Source organism: Amblyomma americanum, chromosome 11 (genome assembly GCF_052857255.1).
Source record: "Amblyomma americanum isolate KBUSLIRL-KWMA chromosome 11, ASM5285725v1, whole genome shotgun sequence".
In the NCBI taxonomy this organism is placed as follows: Eukaryota; Metazoa; Arthropoda; class Arachnida; order Ixodida; family Ixodidae; genus Amblyomma; species Amblyomma americanum.
This window is the reverse complement of record NC_135507.1, coordinates 101,698,058-101,722,523: the sequence shown is the minus strand read 5'-3', so window position 1 is coordinate 101,722,523 and position 24,466 is coordinate 101,698,058. Positions and strand designations below refer to the sequence as shown.

The 24,466-nt window shown below is 53.4% G+C and overlaps 2 protein-coding genes across 6 annotated transcripts in view; both read left to right on the top strand.

The window, feature by feature from the left end:
* Window positions 1-24,466, top strand: part of LOC144111213 (latrophilin Cirl-like) — a 378,723-nt gene that overhangs the window by 34,456 nt on the left and 319,801 nt on the right. The window lies entirely within an intron of this gene.
* LOC144110837 (uncharacterized) lies at window positions 14,639-17,003 on the top strand. Its single transcript, XM_077643922.1, has 3 exons — window positions 14,639-14,987; window positions 15,901-16,097; window positions 16,689-17,003. The coding sequence occupies exons 1-3, from the start codon at window positions 14,672-14,674 to the stop codon at window positions 17,001-17,003; spliced, it is 828 nt and encodes a 275-aa protein (XP_077500048.1). The 5' UTR covers window positions 14,639-14,671.

Sequence of the window (24,466 nt, the reverse complement as noted above, 5' to 3'; positions counted from 1 at the left end):
CGCCCTGATCGAGCCATCAAAATTTTATGGGCGTCCTTCGGAGCAACCCGAGCGTGGCCCGCGTCTCCGTCCCTTTCGTCTCCGCCTTCCGCCTTCTCTGTGTTATGCGAGGCTGTTGTGCTGCCCTGAGAAGGCCTACAGCCCCCTCTTTGCGTCCGCTGCGTTCCTGGCCGTAAACTTCACTGGCTGTTCCCGATTTTTCGGCTGGCCTGCCACTTAATATGCGACGCTCTTCCCTCGCGGTGTAGGGGGCTGTGTTTCCAAGCGTGCCGTCGTCTGCATTCGCTTTTCGTCGTAGTCCGCTTGTTGTTCCTTTTCTGACGTATCTGCTCGCGGGAAGAGCGAGCATGAGGCGAAGATGACGGAGGCGAGACAGGAGTAGAAAGCGCTGCTGTCGTGTGCTCGAGCTTTTGCGTTATCTGCGGTGGAGCACCATTGTTCTCCGCATCACCTGCTGCTCTGAATGGCAGCGCTTGGCACGCTTCGGGTGTCGCGAAATGACGAAGTGCATCCGTGCGCGTGGCCACGATTCCGTCTCTCTGCACAACAACTGTTCACCTCCGACATTTCTTTTTTTCTGGTGCTTGTCGTTTCCGTGTTGTTGTTATACTGCATTCGCCCTGCCCTTGTGCAACGACCCGATAGGGGCCCTCAAGGGTTAATAAATGTTTTCTACTCCACATCTTAGCACGGTATCATTGTGGCGCTGAAACTTGATGCACTGATGCATGATTTTGGGCTACTTTTGTGTTCTCGAGTTGTGTTCTTTTCCTCCTCCGGCGAGTCGTGGAATCACTTACCATGTGGTTTTTGGTTTTCCTCGCTTTTGGACCTGGCGCATGTTTCTTGTATGCTCCCCCCCGCAATCACTGCCTGTTACGTGTGTTGTAACTAAGAGGTTGGTCTTCCCCTTTTTTATTATTACTATTTAGTGAATTTTTCTATGTTCATTTCATAACGCATCTTTTTGTTTAAGCAGATTAGATTATGTGCCTACGAGTTTTCAGTTGTTTTTTTTTTTCGGGAAATAAATCATGATCTGTGTGGCGTCAAAACTGACGTTGACTTTATCTTGGCACTTTTTTTTTTTAACGAGGAATTGCTCATGCAGCAGCAGTTAACACAGAGAAATGGTGACATTAAGATGTTTTTTTTTTTTCAGAATAAGGAAGACATAAGAAAACGTTGAAGTTAAATGGTCGCGCCGTGAGACAACAACTCAAGTGCAAGTTTAGTTCTATAAACTCTGTGGTCATGTTCTGGGTGCACTCCGCGGCGAATTAACTAGAGAACAGCGCATCGTACTGTTCGCATGCTGACGTGCAGAGATGGACCTTCCGCTTATAACCGTCTCGGAATGCAGAACACGACTTTCGTGGTCTATCCGCGGTTTCGCGTTGGCTGTTGCTTGTTACGCTTCCAAAACTTGCCAGTGTCAATAACATGCGGTGGAAAAACCTTCTGAACCAGGCGACGCTTTAAGCCGGCGATAAGTCCGAGGAGCCGGCGCTATATGTACTAGCCGACAGCGATTGGCTAGGACGCCGAGCCTCCCGATCTGCAACGTCGTGTCTGAGTTAGGGGATGAATGCCTAAAACTCACAGCCACGCTCATCATCAGCCTGGCTGCGCCCTTTGCAGGGCAAAGGCCTCTCCCATGTCTCTCCAATTGACCCTGTTCTTTCCCAGCTGCGGCCACCGTATCCCTGCAAAAATTTTTGATCTCATGCGTCCACCTCACCTTCTGCTGCCCCCTACTATATACGCTTGCCTTCTCTTGGAATCCACTTCGTTACCAGAGGTTATCTTGCCTTCGCATTGCATGCTCTGCCCAACCACAGCTACGGTTTGTACAACATCCAAATGCATCGTTGTATCACCGTCTTCCTTGGTCCAGCATTTCCTTCTCGTGCTGCCTCTGTACGTGACTGGTTCTGAATGGAGAGCTACTGTGACGCTTTTTCGGTTAAAAGTGAATTTCATAAAGTGAATTCGGCGTATGCGGGCGTTTTTCGGTTTAAACCGAAACGCCCAACCCCTGGTTGCTAAGCATACCTCCCCACCTGCTTGATCTCGGGAGGATTAAAGTAAATATGTAAATGAATAAGAGCGAAAAGCGCATTATTGTCTGTCTTGCGAGAGATGCAGTGCGGTTCTCTCCGCTCAAGCTCGGCCGCAGCGTCAGTGGCGGCCTCTCATCGTTTCCTCGTATCGCCTCCCTCGGTCGTCCGTTTACGACTCTCGGCGAGGAGCCCTGCAGCATTGTATCGTGCATATAGGCACGCGACAAAAGGATGAGATATGCGGGCCGAGGGAGAGGGGGGCCGATTGCTGGGCGTGGCGTTTATGCGGCCCCGAGGCACCGGCCAGCTCCCGCCACCGAAAACTCGCCGCTGCGAGCGAGGAATGCACGCTCGTTTTTCCTCCTCGCCCACTTCGTTTCACTCCCGCCCGCGCTCTCCTCCTTGGGCTTTGTTTCGGTACTGCAGTGGTCCGTCGCGGTGCAGGAGGCATGCAGCGGCACCGTGTTTTCCGCTCCGTAGGCGGCTGCCCTGTCAGTGGACTGCGTACACACTGCCGCTTTTGAGGGAGAGCCGGCGCACAACGCTCACACTTGTCGTACCTTGGTGCAATCCGTGTGTATATATATATATATATATATATATATATATATATATATATATATATATATATATATATATATATATATATATATATATATATATATATATATATATATATATATATATATATATATATATATATATATAGTGTTGACCGAGCTTCCAAGGGGATGTCCTCATTCCTTCGTTATATCCATTATTTCTTTGTAAAACACTTAGTTGTAACGAGGTTAGACAATATGCATATATATCTTGAAAAAGATCGGCACTTCCATCGAAACGTCGAGCCAAATAAAAATGCTTCCGCTAACGAAGCGCGTACCTCTCTATATACTTTTTTGAGCAGGCAAGCGCGCAATAGCCTTGCAACACACACACACACACACACACACACACACATATATATATATATATATATATATATATATATATATATATATATATATATATATATTATATATATATATATATATATATATATATATATACCAGACAAGCGAAGGGAAACGAGGGGCTTGTTAGAGCCCTTCCTTCATGTATGCGAGAACCTGTCATATAGCATATACACCGGAAAATACGACATCCGCTGTGCGGCCGGGGTGTCAGTTCTCAGTTGCACGGGATTGCATCGCTAGCTATTAAAAGTGACCTTTTTATTGCCGAGAATGCGCTGGACGCCTCGATGCCCCCTCCCCCCTATTCGGCGTAAGCGGGGAGAGAGGTTCGAGGAGGCGTGAGTAGGGTCCGACGCTCGGGAGATGGCAGGGCGCGATCTCCCGAGCGCGTCATTAAAGAGCATATATCGTGGCCGTCTCCTCTCCCAGCTGCGGGACCCGTGGTCGTTGATCAGGGCGCGCTGGAAACACTTGCGGAGAAGCGGCGTAACTTGGAGGCTTCGCTGCGCGCCGGCATTCTGTGTGCTCTTCTCCCCGTTCGTATAGTAAAGCCAGAGGCGTTTCAGAGGTGAATAAGTGAGGGAAACAACGCACAGATTTGCCCCTAGGCGTTGTTGCGTTGCCGCGAAAGAGGAGCAAACTTAATCGTTGATGGTGCTCTGGCTGGGCTCAGGCTCAAGCGATTGGCTCAAGGGCTGCGGTTTCATGCCGTAACATTCGCTCATGGGGTATATTTTGAAAAGTTAAGTGAGTGGAAAGTTGAGATATTTTTCTTTTTTTTGCCACCCGTTGTTTTTGTTCCCCGCGTCAGAAACGGCGCGAGAGTCGTGGGCGCAATCTTGAGTGATCGTATAATTGCGGATCTGCACTGTGCGCGAGGCGTGTGCCCCGAGCGGAGGACAGGAAGTGGTCGTGCGGAAGGCCTCCCCGGCTCATCCTCGCTGTTGGGCGTGTAGGAACGACGCCCGTGCCTGTTGTCCCCCGTCGTTGACCAGCCGGTTAAAGAAGCCGTTGGCGAGCCTCTAACAGGCGGCGATATCTCGGCGTACCGCGGCGCCCTGCCTTGGGCCGCTCTCGTTGGCCGCCGACGGGGCGGCCCGTTGCGATGAGCGATGCGATTCGGGCCGACGCCGCGAACGCCCGGAATGAACGGGCGCGCCCCGCAGCAGCAGCTCCTCGATTCCAGCCATGTTCCGCAACTGCTACTGCCTACGGGGCGCGTGTTCAGAAATACGACACTCCGACTGACACAACACCGGACGTTGAGATGGAGTGATCTGTAAACAAGGCCATGGCGTAGACAGTATCGCTGCAGGGCGCAACGGGTAGCTGGCATCCGGGGTAGTCCTCGCGGCACCTCCAGCGAGTGGCTAGAACAGAATGGCATGTTTCCGGGCTAGTCGATGAGTCTGATTCCGTGTTTCTTCGTTGTTTCTCGTCTGTCGCTCATTATTTATCATGCGCATAGCCCCCCGTCGCCACTGCCTGTCTTCAAGATGAAAGTGAGCGGTGTTTCCTGTTTCGCTTTGCGTGTCCCAGCTGGCCCACCAAAAGGGAAGTTCGTAACTGGGAGGGAAGCCCACTGCGTATTACAGCGATGCGCGCTTGTGTAAGCGTCCCTCGAACCTGCACGAAACGGCGAAAGTCTTCTGTGCGGTGGACGGAGCAAAGCAGGAAAGCCGTGATGCGCCGTCAATTATTCCCGTAACACTCCAAAGAGAAAAGGAGAGTGCGCTGTGCGCTAGAGGACAGATCACTCCCTTGCGTACTCCCATGTAGACGTGTTCGTGTTTAGAGTGTGCACGTAAAAAAACTCACCGTGGACGATAGGCCAGCATTAGCAGCTGCCACTTCATGGCGCACCTGGGGGTTCGGGATCTTTGGCTGTGGTGCGACCATCAAGAATTTCAGTCATCACGCCTTCTCTGTAGCTGCAGAAGTAGCTGTACGGCCTCTGGCGCTGCAACTGCATTCTAAATTACGTCCAAGGGGTGGCATGTGACCGCAGGCATAATCGGTGACTAATCCGCGTCTCGGACTGCAGGTCGTCGCTGCTAAGACAGAGGCAGCACGTAAGCAGCGTTGCTTGCGTATTATCCAGAAATAAAAAAAAATGGGGGCAAATGATTCTTGACGGGTTTAGGTTGCGGACAACGAGCGCCGGCAGATGAGGAAAAGAGTAGGGAATGCAGCCCCAGCCGCGTCGAAGCGGACGACACGGTGTCCGCGCGTCGTCTGCAAACACAGCGGCAGCCAATGGGCGATATCCGGGACTGAGGCGGACGGGAGCGCTTTCTGCGGCTTTGATGGCCGCCGGCTTCCAAGGGGAAGCGGGGGTGAGGAAGCGGGGCGTACGCCAGTCGTCCGCCGAGTACGTGCGTGTTTGGGATCCGCGACAGAGACGACCGGGCTGAGGGACGGGGCCCAGACGAAGCCCTGCTGAGGGGCTCTGCGGCGCGTCATAAGACGGCGGCGCGGACAGCGGCGACGCCTGCTCGCGCATGACCCAGATGTCTTGCTGCGCCGCTTCCCGTCCCCTCGATCTGGGTCCTCTCTCGCCCCGTCGTGTGCCGTATATATATATATATCGGGGGGATGAAAGGCCACTCGAGTCAGTCTCCTCCGGTCTCTTCCGCTTCTAGGTCGGACTCGACGTGTGGCAGCCACCGATTCAGACTGGGGAGCGGGCTGGAATAGCCCGGCGGGTCGGTCAGGCGCCGTGTGTTAATTAGACGCGCGTACTATTCTCATAAGTTGCGCGGAAGTTGTTGAGTCAGTGTGGCTCCTGTGCGCACGGGGTATGGGAAAGGAAAATGACAAGGAGAGAGCGAAAGGAACCCGCGCCGCATTTCAGTTATCCGCTCCTACGTGTGCTACAGGTGGCGACACCTTCGACTGGTTTCCTCGGCAGCTTTCCTGTTTCTGCTCACTCTGCTTAGTGGCGGTCATCAGTGATGGTGCGTTGAAAGAGGGGGAGCTGGTGGCGGGTTCTTTAGCGAATTACCCGATGTCATGCATTTCTGTTCAACTATCTGATCACCCAGCGGTGTATGGTAGTCAATAGACAGTTTTAGTTGACCGGAGCGGCGTCTCGCTCCGCTCAGGCAGCCCAGGAACACAACTGCGCATGCGCAGCCCGCTTGGTTCTGAGCGGGCTACCGTAGCGCACCTCCCGTTCCGCTCGCTGACGACCCGAGCGGGGCGAGCCTAGCGAGACGTTTCCCGGCAGCGGAGCAAGATGGCTGCCCCATCTAGGCAAGCACGCAGAGTTCGTCGTCGTCTATTTCCGCCAGCGGTGCTAATTCGGCTTTGACATTCGTCTTTGTAGATGTAGCAGATGTAGAAGATGTATGTACATGCGTACGGTGGCTCGTGAAATCAACATCAACGTCGGGAAAACCTTGTACAATCTTGGCTAGGGCTGCTGTTGGCTTGCTTTGGATATCGAGAAGACCCGACCTGTCGAAGTGCATCAATATATGTTAAAAAACATTTCTTCTGCCTGAATTATTTTCAGCTGCATATGAAATGGTACAATTTAGAGCATGTTTTACAGTATAAAAAGAAATAATGACACTATATAGTTTATCAAATGTAGTGCTTCCAGTTGAGTTGCACAGAGGGCGCTACGAGTCTCCTCCGCTAAGGGAAATTCGTTTCACGCGCAACTAAAAGCGATTTCGGTCTCAGCGCTCCGCTACCGCTTACCGTGCTATCGTGAGCGGAACGGGACCGTCGCTCCGGTCAACTAAAACTGTCTAATGTTGCCCACGCGTAATATTCTGTAGATATTTTTCACCCGCCTTCGGAACGCCAGTGTATCTTTTTTTTTTTTTAAGGAAAGGTTTCGCTCACAGTTGGCTGTTCGAGAACGGCCTGTGCTCTCTTCTTAATAACACGATGTTTAGCCGAGGTGGACATTGGGATGTCTTCGGGAGATAAGGAGCGATTGGGTCAATCACGGTTGCGTGATGCAGCCGCTTCTTTACTTGGAAAAGTTGCCACGGTCCGTGTTAGTGCCATAATTCCGTGGCGGTTGTTGGGACGACCAATTATAAATGCGAATTGTCCGAGTAGTCACCGTTGTTAGGTGTGGGGCTTCTGTCCCGTAGCAGGCCACCGGTGTTGGGGGATTGCGCTTCGATCCCACCGCTGCCACCGAGTTGTTAGGTGCGGGCCCCTGGTTCGCCTGTGCCGTCTCTCGCCAAGGTCGGTGTCCCCGGGTTCCGGATCGGGAGACTGCTGTTGTGGGGTGACGAAGAGATGAGAGGGTCTTCGAGGTGGAGAAGAGACTGAAAGGGTTTATTTACATTTTTACATAGTTCGAAAGAGTGAATCGGGAGCTGGCTGATCACACGCCAGATCGCTGCTTAAATAGGGTCCCCTGTCCCCAGGTCCCTAGTTGGGGAATTTAGTTCATTAAAAATGCGTCGAATCACTGTGATGTAGATCACGTGTCCAGTCTTTAGGGTCCGCCTTCCAGGACGCCCCCAACAACACACTCTTACCACTTCTGGCAGATTAGGGTCCGCGCAGTCCAGGCAACAGCGATGAATAGCCCGAAGGGGGTCCCATGGCAGCGTCGAAGGTCAGTCACCTGCACTTCACAGCGGTAGCGTGGGAACTAAAGGTTGCAACTGCAGTTTGCAGAAGGTTCCACGTATAGGGAAAAGCACTTAGTCTAAGACGAGGTTGTTTTCGAAGCACGAGGATTCCGGCGTCGTTGGCTTAGTCAAGCACGGCCGCATTTGCCACGGCTCATTTGCAGCCCCGCCGCTCGCCGGCTCCCCAGCCGTCCCCTCCGGGAGAAAGATGTCCCGGGTGGGTCCGGCGTTTAGAATAAACGACAGGTTCACCAAAGCCGTTCTCAGGCAGCGAAGGGCCGTTTCACCACGTAAACAGCAGGGGGGGAGGTCCCTTGTAGACGCCACCACCTGTACTCGCGGCGCTGCAACCACGTCGACGGCACTTTGAAGCCTCTGTCGATTGATGCTTCTCAGTGGCTTGAATATTCTTGGCATGCTGGCGTCTCCAAACGTAACACCGTCGAATCCGTCGAAACCCTCAGGCGAAGTAGCTACAATCACATTCCGTGCGTGATGACGGGTTGTGCCACTATGCGGCTGTTGTATGCGTTACTGGCACGCTGGGTTTGGTTTTTTGGTTTTATGAGAGTTTAACCTCCCAAAGCCACTCAGGCTATGAGGGAGGCCGTACTGAGGGGCTCCGGTGATTTCGATCACCTGGGGTTCTTTAACGCGCGCTGACATCGCACAGTACCCGGGCCTCTAGCATTTCGCCTCCATCGAAATGCGACAGCCGCGACCGGGATCGAACCCGCGTCTTTCGGGCCAGCAGCGAAGCACCATAACCACTGAGCCACCACGGGGGATACTGTCGCGACTTGCTGCTCCCATAGTCGGTGCTGATTCCTGTCGTAGTGCGGGTGAAGGTTCATGGCTTACAAAAAGCCGTCCAAAGAGCGTCGTATTAGATATCAATCGGCTCCGCAAAATAAAACCGCACAGCGTCCTTCGAGACGTCGCCATGTGGTTGCGACATGGTGCACCTGTCCCCTGCGGCTACAGTTTCAACTTCCTCGCCGCAGATGGTGTTACGAAAGCCCGTTTCATGCCGATTCTTCTACGCGACAGCATTCGCGTCACCTGGTCCTTAAAAGGAAGACGTGCGCGGCCAGCAAAACCGTGGCCGGGATTTAGCCGGGGACGAAGCGAAAGAAAGGGACGGCAAAAGAATCGCCCTGGTCGATTCGCTGGCGACGCATGCGGGCTGCACGTGTGAATGTGCGAGCGGTGCGGGCACTCGCATTCGAGACGCCGTATCGCGCAATCCTGCTGGCCCGAATGCAAATTTCCGCGCGCGAACGGGCGCTGAAAAGAAGAAGGCGCCAGAGCGCGTGGGTGGGCTAGAAGGCGGAATCGAAAGGAAGCGCGCTGTGCTCCGTCTCTTTTATTTGCTCTGTTTCTTGCTTTCACGGCCATGGAAGAAGAAATGAGCGCAGTAGAGAGGGTAAAAAAACAAGAGAGTGGCGAGGAAAAACGCGTCGGGTTGCGCGGTTATGCGAGAGGCCAAGTGGGGTGTATTCTTTTTTTTTTTTTTTGCTTCCGTCGCGTCCTTGGCCTGCGGAGTCCACGTACACATGCTCGCGCATGGATCCGTAGGAGAGACGCGCATCCCCGAGGAAGACATCTCAACATCCTGGCGCGGCCGCTTGCCTTCCTCGAGGGCTTCCGGCCGCGGGCGCACAACCTGTTGAGCTCTGCTTACGTCGGCCGTCCCACTCTTTCCTTGGGCGGCGTTTGTATTCGCTCTCTCTCTCTGTCTTTTATTTTAACGGTCACGGATTTCAAGGCCCGCGATTGCATTTGGTGTGCGGTCGCCCTACTTTTTTACCGCTGAGACTGCTCTGTACGGCTGCGCGTGTTTGAATGCATTTCTGTGGGCTACTCTGCGGAGCACTACGCAAGTTATTGCTGCCACTGGAAATTAGGCTAAAAAATCGCCGCCCGATGTGGCGTCCTTTGCGGCCGCTCCATCGTAACTGGATTCGGAGGCGAATCATGTGGTGTAAAAATGACATCATGATCGCCGTTCTAATTTGTTGAGTATAAGTGCGTTCTCTTGATTCGAGCAAAGGAACGGCATACAGTCGCCCCGCAGAAATGCGTTTTGTCTTTTAATATGCTTTGCTTACGTGGCTGCCGCTCGCTGAAACATTCGCTGAATGGCCGGAACTTCGCTGGACTTCATGGGTCGTACGCCAGCTCCCGTTGCTGTAGCGCTTCTCTGTTTGAGCCACCGGTCACCGTCACATTATTTTATGAGCGGCCGATTATTTCTTCCACTACCTCGGCGTGCTGGCAGCTGCATAGTAGCTGCCAGGTCATGCAGCTCTGCTCGGGAACCTCCGCCGCTCACTGTGCAACGGTGTGCCTCTGGGCGTTGTCGGGCACGCATTGAGATATGGAACAAGTTGATAGCAGAAGAAGAAAAAATTATCAACGGGAGCGATGCAGGCAGCACACACGCTCTCGGTTCAAAGCTTTCCACACCAACGAATGCGTTTGTTTTTTTGTTTTTTTAGAGCGAAAGCTGTACTCATCCCATGCAAAAGCTCAAGGTCATGTGGCTCCGAAGAATGACCTTCAAACGGCGGAGCGGGGGTGTGGCTGTGACGCCATGCCATGTGACTCGGCGCGCAGCGCCCTTCGCAACTGCGTTCAACGTGATTCAACGCTCGGCTCGCAGTTGCACTGAACCACGTGACTGGCCGTTCATCCGATGAGATAATAAAAAGTGCAAAACGTCCCTTGACGTTTGCCGATAGCGATAGAGGAGTCGCGCGCTGGAACCAGTGTTTCGGCTGTGTATCGTAGACGGCTGATTGAATCGGGTGATTCTTATGATCGAGGACATCGACAGGTCGCGTTACCAAACTAAAGCGAACCCGTTTAACCCGTGGATCGCTATCGCGCACTCACCAAGTTTAACCGGGGGCTAAACCACCAGCAATTTTTGTTTCTTTTTTCGTACCGTCGGTGCTGGACATGTCGCAGGTCGTTTTCTCCCTGTTGTCTCTTTAGAGCCGGCCGGACACTGCAGTCCGTCCTCCCAAGGGGCGTGCCATGCCGTTGTTCTTTGTGTTTGCCGCTGCGTGCTCGAGATGGCGAACAACACTGCCGAGATCGCTTGTTTGCCCTTTTCGTTCTCCCGCTTTACAAGGGACCTGCCCCGCTCAGAATGCAGGTCCTTTTCTTGGCGGTCCCGTTGCTTCTTTCGTCTTCCCTGTGCGCGCATTCGCGGAGCAATGCTCCTCCGAGTTCCGCGCTGTGCTCACTTCAAAGTGGCGCCCTCTCCTTCTAGGCTGTTTGTTCTCCGCTCTCGCTCTCTCGGCGGCCGCCCGAGCACGATTCCGAGGCCCCCTGTCCGTTTTTGGCAAGGGCGCTTTCCTTTCCAAGTCCGGCAGCCACCGCCTCTCTCTTTTGGCGTCGCTTAGGGCCACGCGCCTTTTGTTGCTGCCCAGCATTTGTTCTGGCGTAGCGCCAGTCAGTTTGCCGCGTTTTTTTTCTTTCGTTTTTTCCTGCAGTGGGCAGTTTCATATGCGAGAACGGAGCACGCGGAGGTCAAGAACCGTCCTTCTGGACCCACCTCATCGCGCAGTGTGGGCCTCGCGTGGGAGCTGATAATGCTGGTATGGACAGCATCGCCAGAATTCGTGAGCCCAGTCGTGAAACGTGCGACGACAGCGTCGTGTGTGCGTAGAAACATCTCCAGAGAGCCACTGAGTGTGAGTCCACTAGCTCTGTCAGCACTGCAAGGTGCAAAGAAAGCCAGAGATTCTAAAAGAAGGAAATTGTGATTTGGATACCCCATGCCGTCAGTGGTTAGAGCGCTCGGCTACCGATCCAGAGTTCCCGGGTTCGAACCCGACCGCGGCGGCTGCGTTTTTATGGAAGCAAAACGCTAAGGCACCCGTGTGCTGTGCGATGTCAGTGCACGTTAAAGATCCTCGGGTGGCCGAAATTATTCCGGACCCCTCCACTACGGCACCTCCTTCTTCCTTTCTTCTTTATCTCCCTCCTTTATCCTTTCCCCTACGGCGCGGTTCAGGTGTCCGCTCGTACACGAGACAGATACTGCGCCATTTCCTTTCCCCCAAAAACCAATTATTATACCCCATGCCGCTGTTTTGGATTTCTCAGAAGAATCAGCAGCTACGATGAACACGGAACGGCAGGTGTGGTGAGGCGAAGGTTCTGCGGTTGGGACCACTCGATGATGAACCGGCATCTGCCCTCTTTTCCGAAGTCTGATACTGTACACGGGCTGCTGGTTTTAGCCTCGAGCACGCGGTTATGTGGTTGCTATGAGCATGGCTGAGTGGTGAGGCACTGCCTTTTTCGAAGAGGCTGCAATCTGCGAGCATGAAACACGGTGGATTTCATTGTTAGCGTTCTTTTTACCTTCGGGTGTCGTGTCGTTTTTCGTCTGTTCAGGGTGGTAACGTCATTCTGACCCAGGAACTTCGAGACCTCCAGCGTGCCATCCTCGGGAAGGTAGTTTCGCTGCGTCGTGCCGTCACCCTTCGGGCGATTTTTGAGCTAAATAAAGGGTCTTAGTTTCCGCGCTCTCTTTTGCTCGTTGCGCCGGCAGTAGTACAGAGAGGGGGCGGACGAGCGTCGGCGTGGGTGCAGATGCGAGTCGCCGTTGTTCCCTTCACAAACGGAGGACAACGCGCCGCCGGCGCGCTAAAAGGGCGGCGATCAACGCCGCGCCGTCACGCCTCGCGGGAGCCAGGGCCCCCCTCGTCCTGGCTTCTACGAGAGGCACTGCCCTCGCGCGGCAACTGCACTTCCGGCGATTTCGCTCGCGCCCCGAGAGCGATGGCTTCTGATCCCCCATGCATTGCGGATGCGGCCAGCGGTCCCTCGGAGGTTGTCACTTTTTTTTTTCCCTCGCAAGGGGCGCTTCCTGCCAGTCCCTTTCCTTCTCTCCACTTGGCTCCTGCTGGCTCAGGCTCTGCATAGACGGCGGGCCACGGACTGGCCTGCGGACCGGTCACGTGGGGTCGACCGAGCGTGGCCCGGCCGGGTCTGGCCGGCGACAGCGTCCACACGACGGACCAGAAGAGCAGACGACAAGGCGGGCCAAGCCTCGTGATCAGCCTGCAGCAACGCTCGTCTCACGCTTCGACATTCGGCGGCGAGAACAAGCGGAATCCGCGGCAGAGATCCGCCTAAATAACCAGCGGAAAGCTCGATCGGTACGGGACAGATTTATGCCGCGGTGAGGAGGAGGTAGCATTCCCACGGAGGCAAATATGGCGGCGCGCTTCCAAGCTGGACCACTCGCTAAGGACTGGATTCCTCGTTGTTACTGCCTTTTTTGTTGCGTTCACTGGCAATAAATGGCGCACCCATTTCTCGCTTGGTCTCACCTCGCCTATATGAAGACGTATGAGTAAAATATTTGTTTTATTTCTTATTTAGTGTGACGATTGTGCCCCTTCTAGGCTTAAGCGGAGCGTACGTTTGTTGACAGAAATAGTTACCCGGCCTAACAACCAGATGGCGCCACAAGGCTGAGCATATCCTTCCGTCTGGGTTTGCATACGCTGAACTAAAGGTGGGAAATGTGAGAAGTGCTGTAACGTCCCGAAAAATACCTGCGTTTAGCGTACATGATAGTGCATACGCTTATGGTTCGTAGGCAGCGTCAATTTTTCTTTTCTAACCATATCTGTGCACGTCGCAAGCGCCGACGTTGCTACTAATTTCGCTCGCTCTCGCCGCCGAATACCCAATTATGATCGAGCCATCAAGCTGTACTAAGGCTAAAAAGTAAAACGTAGCGTCGTCCGACCACGTTGACATGTTAACAGTGGAAACAAAACGACTTTCGCTGGTGCCGCCTCGACTGCCGGGAGCACCGAGCCGGCAAATACCAGTGTGGTGTAGTTGCCAGACTCGATGTGTGCGAGTAGGCTAAAAAGTCCGTGGTCCGCCGCCAGAAAAAATGCTCTCGCATTTCTCGCGCGATCCGGCCCGCGGACCATGAGCGGACCTCGCAGACCGGAAGCGAAACCCCACGTGACCGCTAGTCCGCGGGTCAAAACACGTCCGTGTTCCGTCGTCTGGATACACCTTAAACAGCGCAAGCCTGCTTCAAGCGCTGTGACTTTTAAGCGCCTCTCGAAGCCTCCCGAACATGATTGTGAGGTCTTGCAACGTGGTTGCGAATTCCGTAATTTTGTTTACGGGCATGGGCGCGTTCATACGTCGCTACGTTTTCAGTTTTCTCAATTAACGAACGTCATCGCAGAGCCACATCACTGTCGCAGCCTTACTGATTGGCCAGTGTTATGCCACAGTGAAGCCCGCTGTCGCGTGGCGGTCAGTGGAGCCTAGGAGTACGACCATCGACACGATACAACTGCTTGCATCTGGCGGATAGGTTTGGATTGAAGTCAGCTAACACACTATACCTGGGTGAGAGCGTTATTTCACAATTCTCAAGGCTGTTTCCAGCTCTAAATAATACTAATAAATAAAGGGACCGACAACTAATTATCAAAAACGCATTCTTTTTTTCTCAAGGAAGGCAGCATCCAACGTGCCCTAGTCCGGTACAGTTTAGTTAGAGAGGGAGTAAATATCACCTGCCCTGAATTTTTCGCTCAGTAGACACTAATTTTTATGTATCTCAATGCTAGAAACCTTATTCAGACCGCGATAGAGGTTGCGCGCCCGTAGAAGTGATGAAATAAATATCAAAATACTCTCTGCCGCCGGAGGGTATTATGGACAGCTTTAGTACAGCGTAGTGTCCATATTAGTTTCCACATCCAAAGTTCTTACAGCGCGGTGACGCAAGCCCAGCGCTCCCTGTTGGGCGGACAGAATAGCGGAGGTTCCACTTACTCGTGTTAATACCATCCCTTTCGCAATACTCCTCGAAAGGACCTCTTGTAGGGAAACGAAAGCGGTGTGATCATTTGGCAGATTCGTGTCCAAGGCCTTACATGTTGTGGTGAACAAAGCGAAGCGCCACGTGCTCGGGAGGAAAGAGAAAGAAGACGTGTTCTGTCCGCCCCGGTGCCGTGAGGACAGTCCTGGTACTCCGCTGTCGACAATGGGCGCCCTAGCCGTGGCCACGGTCGCCGTCTTGGTTCAGCTGGAGAGCTGGTCGGGCCACGTGGAGCTCCTGCAGGTGGACAGCAACTTCACGGAGGGCCGCCAGCTGGAGCTGGTGCTGTGGCGTCTGCGGCGCTACTCGCGTTCGTGTGCCGCCGGCCGCCGGGTGGCGGTGGCCAACCGCAGCCTGGCGCCGATGCGACACGACGCCCCCGTGCGCTTCCGGCGCCTGCCGCAGGGCTTCTACTGCTTCTCGGTGGCGCCGAGCGGGCAGCGCGAGGGCGCCGTCCGATCGTCCGTAGCGGTGCTCACAGGTACCACGCTGGGTGTCGCCACCGCCGAGAACATTCCATAGGCAACCTGCGAAGGCAACGGGCAGCGCTGCAGTTGCACTCCTGAAAAGTACCGGTCGTAGTTAGGTTGATGGTCATGATGATGAATCCGCCAGATGCAGGCCCTCCGCAAGGAGTTCAAAGAAAAACGGGGGAGGGCTCATACCAGTCACTTGAGAACACCAGAATTCGCCATTTATAAACTAATAATAACGTCTTTATTTTTCATCCAGTCGATGAGGGAAAGGTGGGAAAAAATGCTGGGAAACCAGCTCGGCTACCTCCCTCCTTCATTGCAGTGAAAAAATATGACTAGGATTGTTTGCTGAACTAGAACAATTATTTTGTGCGTATTCTTTCTCAACTTTTTTGTGTTTTGTTAGTTCAGCGTACCCTCGGAGCAAAAGCAAGAAACAGTCGCGTCACCTTGTGTCTTCTGCTCTTCTTTTCATGTCCAGTGCCACTTCGGTGTTTTCGTTTGCATACATCAGCCAGCCAAATCACCGCGCTCTCTTTACGGCCTAACACATATGCCAGGCCAGGACATGACATTTCAAAGGAGGCGCTCTATACGTTATTGCATTGAGAGGCTGCCAGCATTGCGCTGGTAGTCTGTTGGGAGATCCGCGATTTCAAGGAACGCAAGTGTAGAAAGTGCGCACGCCTCTTTGTCATAACTATCGTGTATTTTTAGGACGAAAGCGGTCCATGCGCGCAAAAATGACAACAGTCCTTGAGGAAAGAATGGTTGCGGCTGGGACATTCACGGGCTCCCTCCAGATGTCGTGTTGCAGCGCTTGCTCAGTTCACTGTATTGTCGCCGCCTCTCGCGTTATCGTATCGATGTCGTGCACGAAAGCGGCGAAACTGAGCCCCGAGCTGATGCACTGCGAAGGCCAGGGCCCCAGAGACCGGTGCTGCGAACATGCGCCGGGACAGCGCCTGCTCTGGAGCATGGCGCTGGACGGCACACTGAGCGCCTCCATGAGCGTGAACAGCTCCGAGCTGCCGTGCCAGCTGTTCGTGGCGAGCCTCTACGAAGGGGACTGCCAGGACCTGGGAAAGGGACCGCGGCTTGTCGCCCGCTACCAGGTACGGGGCCCGACGCGCCAAACGAATACATGCCTCTTAATAATTTCCTGGCACATGCCACACTTGTCCCGACACCTGCCGCCCTGTAGGGAACGAAGCGGGGAAAAGCGTTCTTTCACAAGATGCTTGTTACCTGTTGCTTGTCGCCCCCCTGCCTCTCCCGTTTTTCTGTAGCTGAATGTGTTCGCCTATATCTGCATGAATCAGTCACCGGAGCAAGACACCGCTGCTTTGATAACGCCATGGGCTTTTGGTAAACGTTTCTCGATAATCACTTTCATAACGCGAATATGCGACGGATATAAGCTACTTTATCCCAGTGAATGTAGCTGCAGGAGGAGGTTTTTGCCAAAAGCTCGCAGCTTCATATAGTGCTGGCGTAGGCTTGTAACCGCCTTCAAGCCACGACGACTTGGCAGCATAGTTTATAGGAACAGCACAAACTGCGGGCACAATAGAAACCAGAGAATGCACACCGCAGCTCTCGCTGTGTGCGTTCACGCGACTAGCCCAACTTGCAGTCTCGAGCCAAAGTCCTCGCTCGTGGTTCTCGTTCCGGCCGCTCTCTGACGAGCCACGTCATGACCCCAGGCTGCACGGAACAGCGTGTTCCACGTGCACGGCCTGCAACCGGAGCGTCGCTACTGCCTCGCGGCGGCGGCCGGCTGCCAGCACTGCCCCATCACTTGCGCCGTGCTCGAGAGCAAGACGGTCGGCGCCGACGTGGAGCCCGACCAGGGCCGCGGACCGCCGGCGGCCCTCGACGCGCAGGGGGCCCTGGACCCGGTGCTGGCCGTGCTGGGCGTCGGCAGCGTGTTCTTCCTGGTCGCCTGGGCTTTCCACCTCTACCAGAGGATGCCCCTGGGCGCCCTCTCCGGCTGCAAAAGGGCGCCGCGACTGGTCTAGCGCTGCGGATGCGCTTTGCCGTATAGTTCTTGAGTGGCTAGTAAAGGATTGAAACGCCGCGCTGTCTGCTTTCGCCCTTGTACCCGTCTCACGTCACTGAGCCTTGCAGCAGTCGTGTCTCTTTAGTACGGGAAACATGGCCGGGTCATCGGAGTAGTAGCCTGTCGAATGCCCTTCACAGTCGCGACGACTTCAGCTCCGCCTAACTGCATATATACACCGTATACCTGATCGTGCCGTACCATACGCTCACTTAACGTATGGATTGGGCGCGGCTCTCGTGCTTGCACCGCTGGCATATATGTGCACGGTGGGCTCAAGGCGCTCCTGAAGTGCATAGGAGCGTTCTTTTCGCCAAGCTTGGGAGGGATACGTTTGCTGCTGTGCAGTACCATTTTGTAGAAGCGAGCGAAAAAAGAAAAGCCGTCGCCGTCGTTGGGCTGACAGCCTCCTACGCTATCTAGCGTAGCGTCAGCAGCCTATTGCCATTTAACTATAGGACCACGAGTTTCTTTGGCTAACTATTCGATACGTCGAGAAAGAAAGAGCATAATTGACCAAGTCCTTCATTGGCTCTTGGTGTTTGTCGATGCTTTTGACCTCCCGCTTGGCAGCCCATTCACGAGAGCGTACTCTGAGACACGTGGACATGTTTGCCCTTCGCCCTTCCATAGCCGGTTCCTCTTCCACCGTTCTTCTTGCTTATTTTGACAGCGGATACGGTGTGTGCAGCTCCAAGCGGCGTCCCGTCTTGTAGAGGTGTGCATGACACGGTTTCTGGCTGCTTTCCTGACACACGGGACGGTACGCTGCGCGGCGTGGGCCCATTCGGGTATGACCCGATTTTTCGACGTTTGCCAGCAGCCGCCTTGGCGCGTCTCGCTGGTGAATATTATGCCGCCATGAGACGACCGCTGTCATTCCGTCGGCGGCACCAGGAGATCGAAGAACGGCTGCTCGCGGCCACTTTTCGTGTCTGTGCTTCGGAAAGTCGGTGGTTACAGAGAGTAGATCTGCCGGCTGTTGCTGCGTCCCTCGCACGGGAGCGCCCCATCTGCAGTCAACGTCAGGGGTGCACAAAGGAGAGACAGATTGTCCGTCCGGCTTCCTGGGCGCCGCGGCAGCACACGCAGGTTCAATTGGCGCCTTCCCGCCTTGGGCGCTTCCCAACTCCGCTGCCTTGCGTCCCCCCTCTCTGTTTCGCTTCGGCATTTCTTTTTCTGTGCGTGGAAGTTGTTGCGTGGCGCCCTCTCACCGGCTTCATAACTCGAGCGTGTTCGACACGCTTCCGAACAGCAGGTGGATTGCGAGACGGGCCTGCAGCGCTCGCAGGATGCCCCGCGCGCTCTTCCAGGGGCCGGCTGCCGCAGGAGAGGAGGCGGCCCTTCAACCTGCAAATTACCCCTCCCTGAGCCCGGTCCTCAACTCGGTAGCCTAGCTATTCGCCCGGTCACTTCGGCCGCCGCCGCTTGTGCTGCTTTGCTTTCTGATGCTTCGACCCTCGTCCCTGTGTTTCGTGGCGCTTTTTTGCTTGCGCCGCTGCTCTGCTTCCAGGGCTGGTCGCCGCGTCGTCTGCTCCTTTTCACGCGGTCGTCTGCTTGTCTGTGCGTGCCTGCATGCGGCAGCCTGCCGGCTTTCGTCCGCTTCCTTTTGATGCATTTTGGTTCCCTTTCGTTCGGGGTGGCGTTTCGTCGTTTCCACTCTTCGTCCGGCGCTCCGGTAATTATATTTTGTTTCTTTATCGCTACCGCGATTTAGTTATTTGTGTGTATTTTTAGCCTCTCCTCCAGACCGATCTCTCGTGTATCGAACCGAGCGGCGGCAAAGCAGCGAAAACGCTGCTGGGGTGGGGGGACAGCAGCAGGGTTTTGCGGGAGAGGAAGTTGAGAGAGGTGGCTTTTTAGCTTGCGCACCCGGACCTGGGAGTGGCGTTGCGTCTTCGACCTGCTCCCTTTCCCGTCCCTCTGCTTGGACGCGGAGCCGGCGTCTAATATACTATTTTCCCGGGGGCCCCCTGCATGCAAGTAGCCGTGCCCCCTCCCCGATTTGGCCCCCGGAGAGCGAACGGTGGCGTTCGGGGGCCGATCGCAAAACGCGGCCATTACGAACAACAAAAGACGGGGGGAAAGGAGGAGCGGTGGGAGGAGGGAGCGCTAAATACGATTCGTTTCGGAAGCAGCAGACGACACCCGAAGAACACAGCGCAGACGAACACGGCGAGTAAAGGGCGGCGCAGCAGGCGAAGAAAACTGCCTGCCGCTGGACCCGAAACAGAAGCGCCGCTTGCCGGGGAAGTAAGTATACGATCTTGATCGGGGCGCCGCGGCGATACGCCAGTGTCTCGCGGAATAAATTGCCCACCTGTCCTCCCTCGTCGACCGGACTTATGGGTTCATGAATTTATTAGCCTCCGCGAGGGAACATCGCCGACGGCCGGACGGAGTAATGGCTACGTCCGCGAGAAGGGGTCACGGGGCTTTTGATGGGTGCTCCCTTCCTCGCTGTGGCTCGGAGGAAGCCGCCTCGACTCCCTGCAGCCGTGGCAGCTGCTTGGAGTGAGATGTACGGCAGCGTCAGGGAAGCCGCGGGTTACGTTGGCTGCTGGGCCTGTGGGTCTGGCCCCGATAGCGATACTCGAGCATCTGCGACGCCGTGCTAAGGCTTCACACCCTGGAGGCACGAGCGGTGTGCTGGCCTCTTTTTGTTATGCGCTGCCGGCTAGCAGTCGGGAAAGCGACTGCAAGAAACTGTCGCAGCATTCCGTAACTCTGCTTCGGTATATAACACCAGCTCAACTAACACTTCTTCGCTACCGACCTAGTTTTATTTGAGATATTTGCCAGTGTGTGCTTATTCTTTCCGGAATGTTCTCGCCCTCATGAGCGCACAAATAGGGAAGGAAGACTTTAGTGAAGGCCAAATCAACATGTAAATAGGGCCACAGGATATTTCGCCCTACTCGAAATTATTTCGCAGCTTTTTTTTTTCCTATACAGCTTGCTGCTAGGTTAGTTGGTGTATTGTTGCAGGTAGCAATTTCAGCGCAGCATGAGGCGATCGCACGGGACAGTGTCTTTTTTCTGTATCTCCCGAGAGTGCCTCTCCCGTCTGTTCTAAGCGTCATCAGACTTAGAGGGAGCACTCTTAAGGTCTTCGCCGTCTGTCGTCTTTCCGTGTATGAGCGCGGCGCATGCAGCGCGATCATACACATAAATACGCATAAATACCTCAGTTGAAGAAAACTACACGACACACTTGTGGTTCTGCGCCTCTACGCTGTCAGATGTGTCCGCTGTGCCAGAGAAGTGCGCAACTCAGTTTCTCCTCGGTGCCTGGGTTAGAGATGAGCGAAGTGGTTGTTTTCCCAGCACTATAGCTGCTCAATACACGGCGGTATCAATGCAAAAGCATTTGATGGCTCATCGACGCGAGAACTCGTCCTCGCCCACATAGTGCCGTTAGACTGGTCGAAACGGTGTGACGTCACCAAAGGCGGGAAAATACGAAATGTTAATCTGTAAATAGTAAGTACTATTATATACAGCTCCACTAGCTGTAAAGGATTCTAATAAGAATGGGAATAGAATTAGAATGGAATTAAACGTTCTCGCATTGCTAGCTCTTGTGTAGGTTCCTTAAATGCCTCCAGTAATATTTTGCGAGCGACATAAGCGCAGCGCGTGCATGCTGCTGAAAGGTTGCACCTCTAAAGCGCGATATACCCAGCGATGGAAGTGACGCAACGCTTTGCGCTCTTCTGATCATTTTGTTCTTGCGTCATCATGCGGCAGCATCCTTCCATAGGCAGAGCAAAAAAGCGTGTCTCATTTCTCTGGGTTATTTGGTAAAAAAGAAATAAAGAAAGAAAATGGAATACGGGTATCTGCAGTATGAAAGCGATCACATTATCCTCAATGAACCAATCATTACTCCGTAATTACGAGGGAGAACCGCACTTCTTGATTAACCATTTTTTTTTCTCTTGGAGAATAATGCCCGGGACAAGTGCATGCACATTCTTGGGCAAACAGTTATAAAATTGAAAAATTATATACTATTATCGAAATATTGAGGCTAATGGTCCATTCTTCTGCAATGTAGCAAATTCTTTCTTTTCAAGTGTTTCCATCGATCGCATCGAACAGTTAAGATTGCGATAGAAATCCAACGGGAATGGGGAGCGCTTTCGACGATAGCAAAAACGTCAATAGAAAAAAAAATGCAAGACTGCCGTCGGAGTATGTGCGGATATATTTATTGTTATAGTGAAATCTTATATAAAAAAACTGCGTTCATCAACGCGGTTTCCCGCTCAAAGATGCTTTTGTCCAGAATTGGTGGTCATGTTTAATTTCGGAGCGGGGAGTAGGTGCAGGATTCGTCCTTATGAGCACACTGGCTGTTCCTTCTCTTATTTGGACTTTGTTGTGCGTTCGTGCGAAAGCCACCCCCCAAGAAAAGAAAGACTCAACCCCCATTCGGAGTTGCGGACAGGAAGGGCGCACTTAAGGGAAGAAAGCTTCAGGTTATAGAGGGCAAAGGGTGGAGTAGCGAGACGCGATTTAGGTTGAGACAAGAAGTCCCCCTTCTGGCTTTTCTTCCTAGAGTGAGGTGGGCCATTGAGGGGGCGCGGGCATCGAGGCACCCTATCCTAAAGTCCTCGAGCCCCGGAGCGCACCAACTGGCGCACAGCAGAGCCCCTCCCCCAATCCTTGGCCGTCGTGCGCCCCCAGAGACGGCCGGCACGCGTGCTCCCTGTGTGGCGTCAGATGCCCCTGGCTCGGAATCGAAACTGTAGCCAGCTTGGGCGCCGACGCTTGTTTGGCCTGGCGCCGGCTGTGCACGTGGGCGGCTCTGCCTCCTGCCGCCGCATTATTCCTCTCTTTTCCTCGTCTTCTTCGTCGGCTGCCTTCCTCGCTTCGCGCAGAACCGCTCATTACGCCTTCGCTGAAGCCGTCCTTATTGCCGGTGCCGTGCTTTGCTCCGACCCGATTGGCTCTCTTTTCTTTTTCGCGTGAACGTATCTATAAGTTTGTTTCGCCCCGCGGTATGTGCCGTTTAAAAGTTGCCTTGCGTGTGTGCGTTTCGCTTTCCGGCGCCTGGGCTTAGATTTTTCGTCGCCGCGTTTGTGCTTCTACTCCAAGATTAGGTGTAATGCCGGTGGGAGGTGACCGAGCTCCATAATTATGCACGCATGTTGCGTGCCTTGTGCTTTCTTGCTGGAAACCACTGTGGTGCGTTTTCCATATACGCGCCTGTATCTCCCGCCTTTTTCTGTCGAAGGTGTTCCAGTGTGTTTGCCATTCCATCTCGAAATAGTCAGCGCACCTGAAGTAAACAGCTCATACTCAGCTCTCTTTCCTGCTGAGTTTACCAGCCGCTCGCTTTCCGCCATGCTTGACTCGGTCAAACTGGCGCACGAATACTGTTTGTAACTGCCTTTTTTCCGAATGCAGCACCGGAAAGTCTCAACGATGCAGAGCACACTCATTAGTGGGGTAGAATGCGGCCAGCCCATGAGGAACACGGTCTAGTAAGCAGTAGTAAATGGTGCAAGAAAAAATCGCTTGGACGAACGAAACGTACGTAATATGCTAACAACAAGCATGGGCATGATCGAAGATGCATGAATCTACCATCTTTCTGTGCATATCCTGTGTCCGTATCACAGGTGTCACTTACCAAAAATGAAAGCGCAAGATTTTCGCTATCGAAAATACATTTTCACAGTTTTGTTACAATACTCGACACGCAAAAAAAAAAAGAAATATGCTGCAGATCTTGAGCCTGCTGTAAGTCAGACACAAATACCACACAGCCACTTGTGAGTCTCCTCCTGTAGAGAGGCTTTCTTCATTTGTTTCGCTTATAGCATGGTTGCTACGCGAGGCTCTTTCGGACCGGCGGTTTGAGTTAATGCTGCTACTAAATACCGTTAAATGAAAGTAACATCTAAATAACATTGTTCTTTCTGCCTGAGAAAAACTCTGATTCCTTTTATTTTTTGTTCTTTTCCTTCTTCTAGAGCAGAATGTTCAACTTCAAACGACTATATTCAGGACAGTGCTGGGGAAATAGCTGTTCTGTTTTCCCAAGCGCACGGATCTTGCACCTTTTAGCTCAGGACAAAGGCAGAGACAACTGGTAAATGCTTGCGGCAAAAAAGGGAGAGCATCAGAAAGGTTCAAGTTTATTCGTGTGCACTCCACCGTTCGCGTGAAAGACATTAGCTGTAAAAAAAAAAAAAACAGATTTTTACCAGGCTGCTAAGGGAGTCAGTGCACCAACGTCAATATTGCTTCAGTTCAATGTTAACCAATGTTAAACATCTAACAAAATCAGCTGCGCCCATAGTAGAGCTTAAAGAAACTGGTGCTTAGAGAAAATCGTGTTGCCGGATTCGTTTTATCAATTTCACAAACAGTGCTCTATATCGAAAGAAATAAAGATTCTAGAAATCACGGATAAATTTTTTAGCTTAGCTAACCATGTTAGCAACTTTGTCAATGCTGCTGATATCAGTGATGTATCGAGGTACCGACAATACTGTATCGAGTACCTGAATCGGAAATCGATTCCGGTTGTGTGTCTTGTAACGGAAACATTTTTTGAGGGTGTCGGATATGGGTATCATAATGCTTTTCTGAAGTATTGTGCCCAGCCCTCTATGCCAATCTCTTCATTATGCCGAACCGGACATGTTCCATAGCGAAGCGTGCGCATGCGGCAACAAGGTTAGCATGCATACAAGTGAAGCAGGACACGTCCTGGCAGTAAAGCTACCATCCGCTTACCGTTAACTATCATTGCGCAGCGATGCCGAGACGCAGGCGAGCTTGCAGACCACGCGTGCTCCGCGAATATCGTTCTGCTCTATTGAGGCCAAACGGCGTTTTGCTATGCAGGCCCCGCCACGCCAGTGGAAGCCACCACGGGAGGTCACGTGCAGCGATTGACCCCCGCGATTCATAACGAACCCCCGAGATGTTGGGCTTTACGGCTGCAGGCCTTCGCTCGTGGTTGCCGCTCGATGCGTAGGGAGTGAATATCGAGCCCTGCATTTCTCGAAATCGATCTGTGACTTACTCCGCGAGCAACCCGAGGACAAACCTTGTCGCGCGCGGTTTAAAGGTCACCGAGAGCTGGAACCTGGCGCAGCAGAAAGGGAAGGAATGGGATGTGGAGTTGAATCGAGAAAAACGCGGGCCAAGCGGAAAGAAGCGATAAGCTGCAGAGCTCGCTCTTTCCGTTCCGACACAAAACCTCGCCGCCGAGGAATGCCTTTGTATATTATGCACTGCATGCATGAGGCTGTTTACCGGGAGGAACCTGCGCGCCCAACTGTGACCTTGCTATGCACGAAGCCGCGCTTATTACTATACGCATTCAGGAATAGTATAGTCTACATAAATTGTCCCTTCATCCCTTAACAAATGCCTGCGGGCCGTCCCCGTGCATTGGAA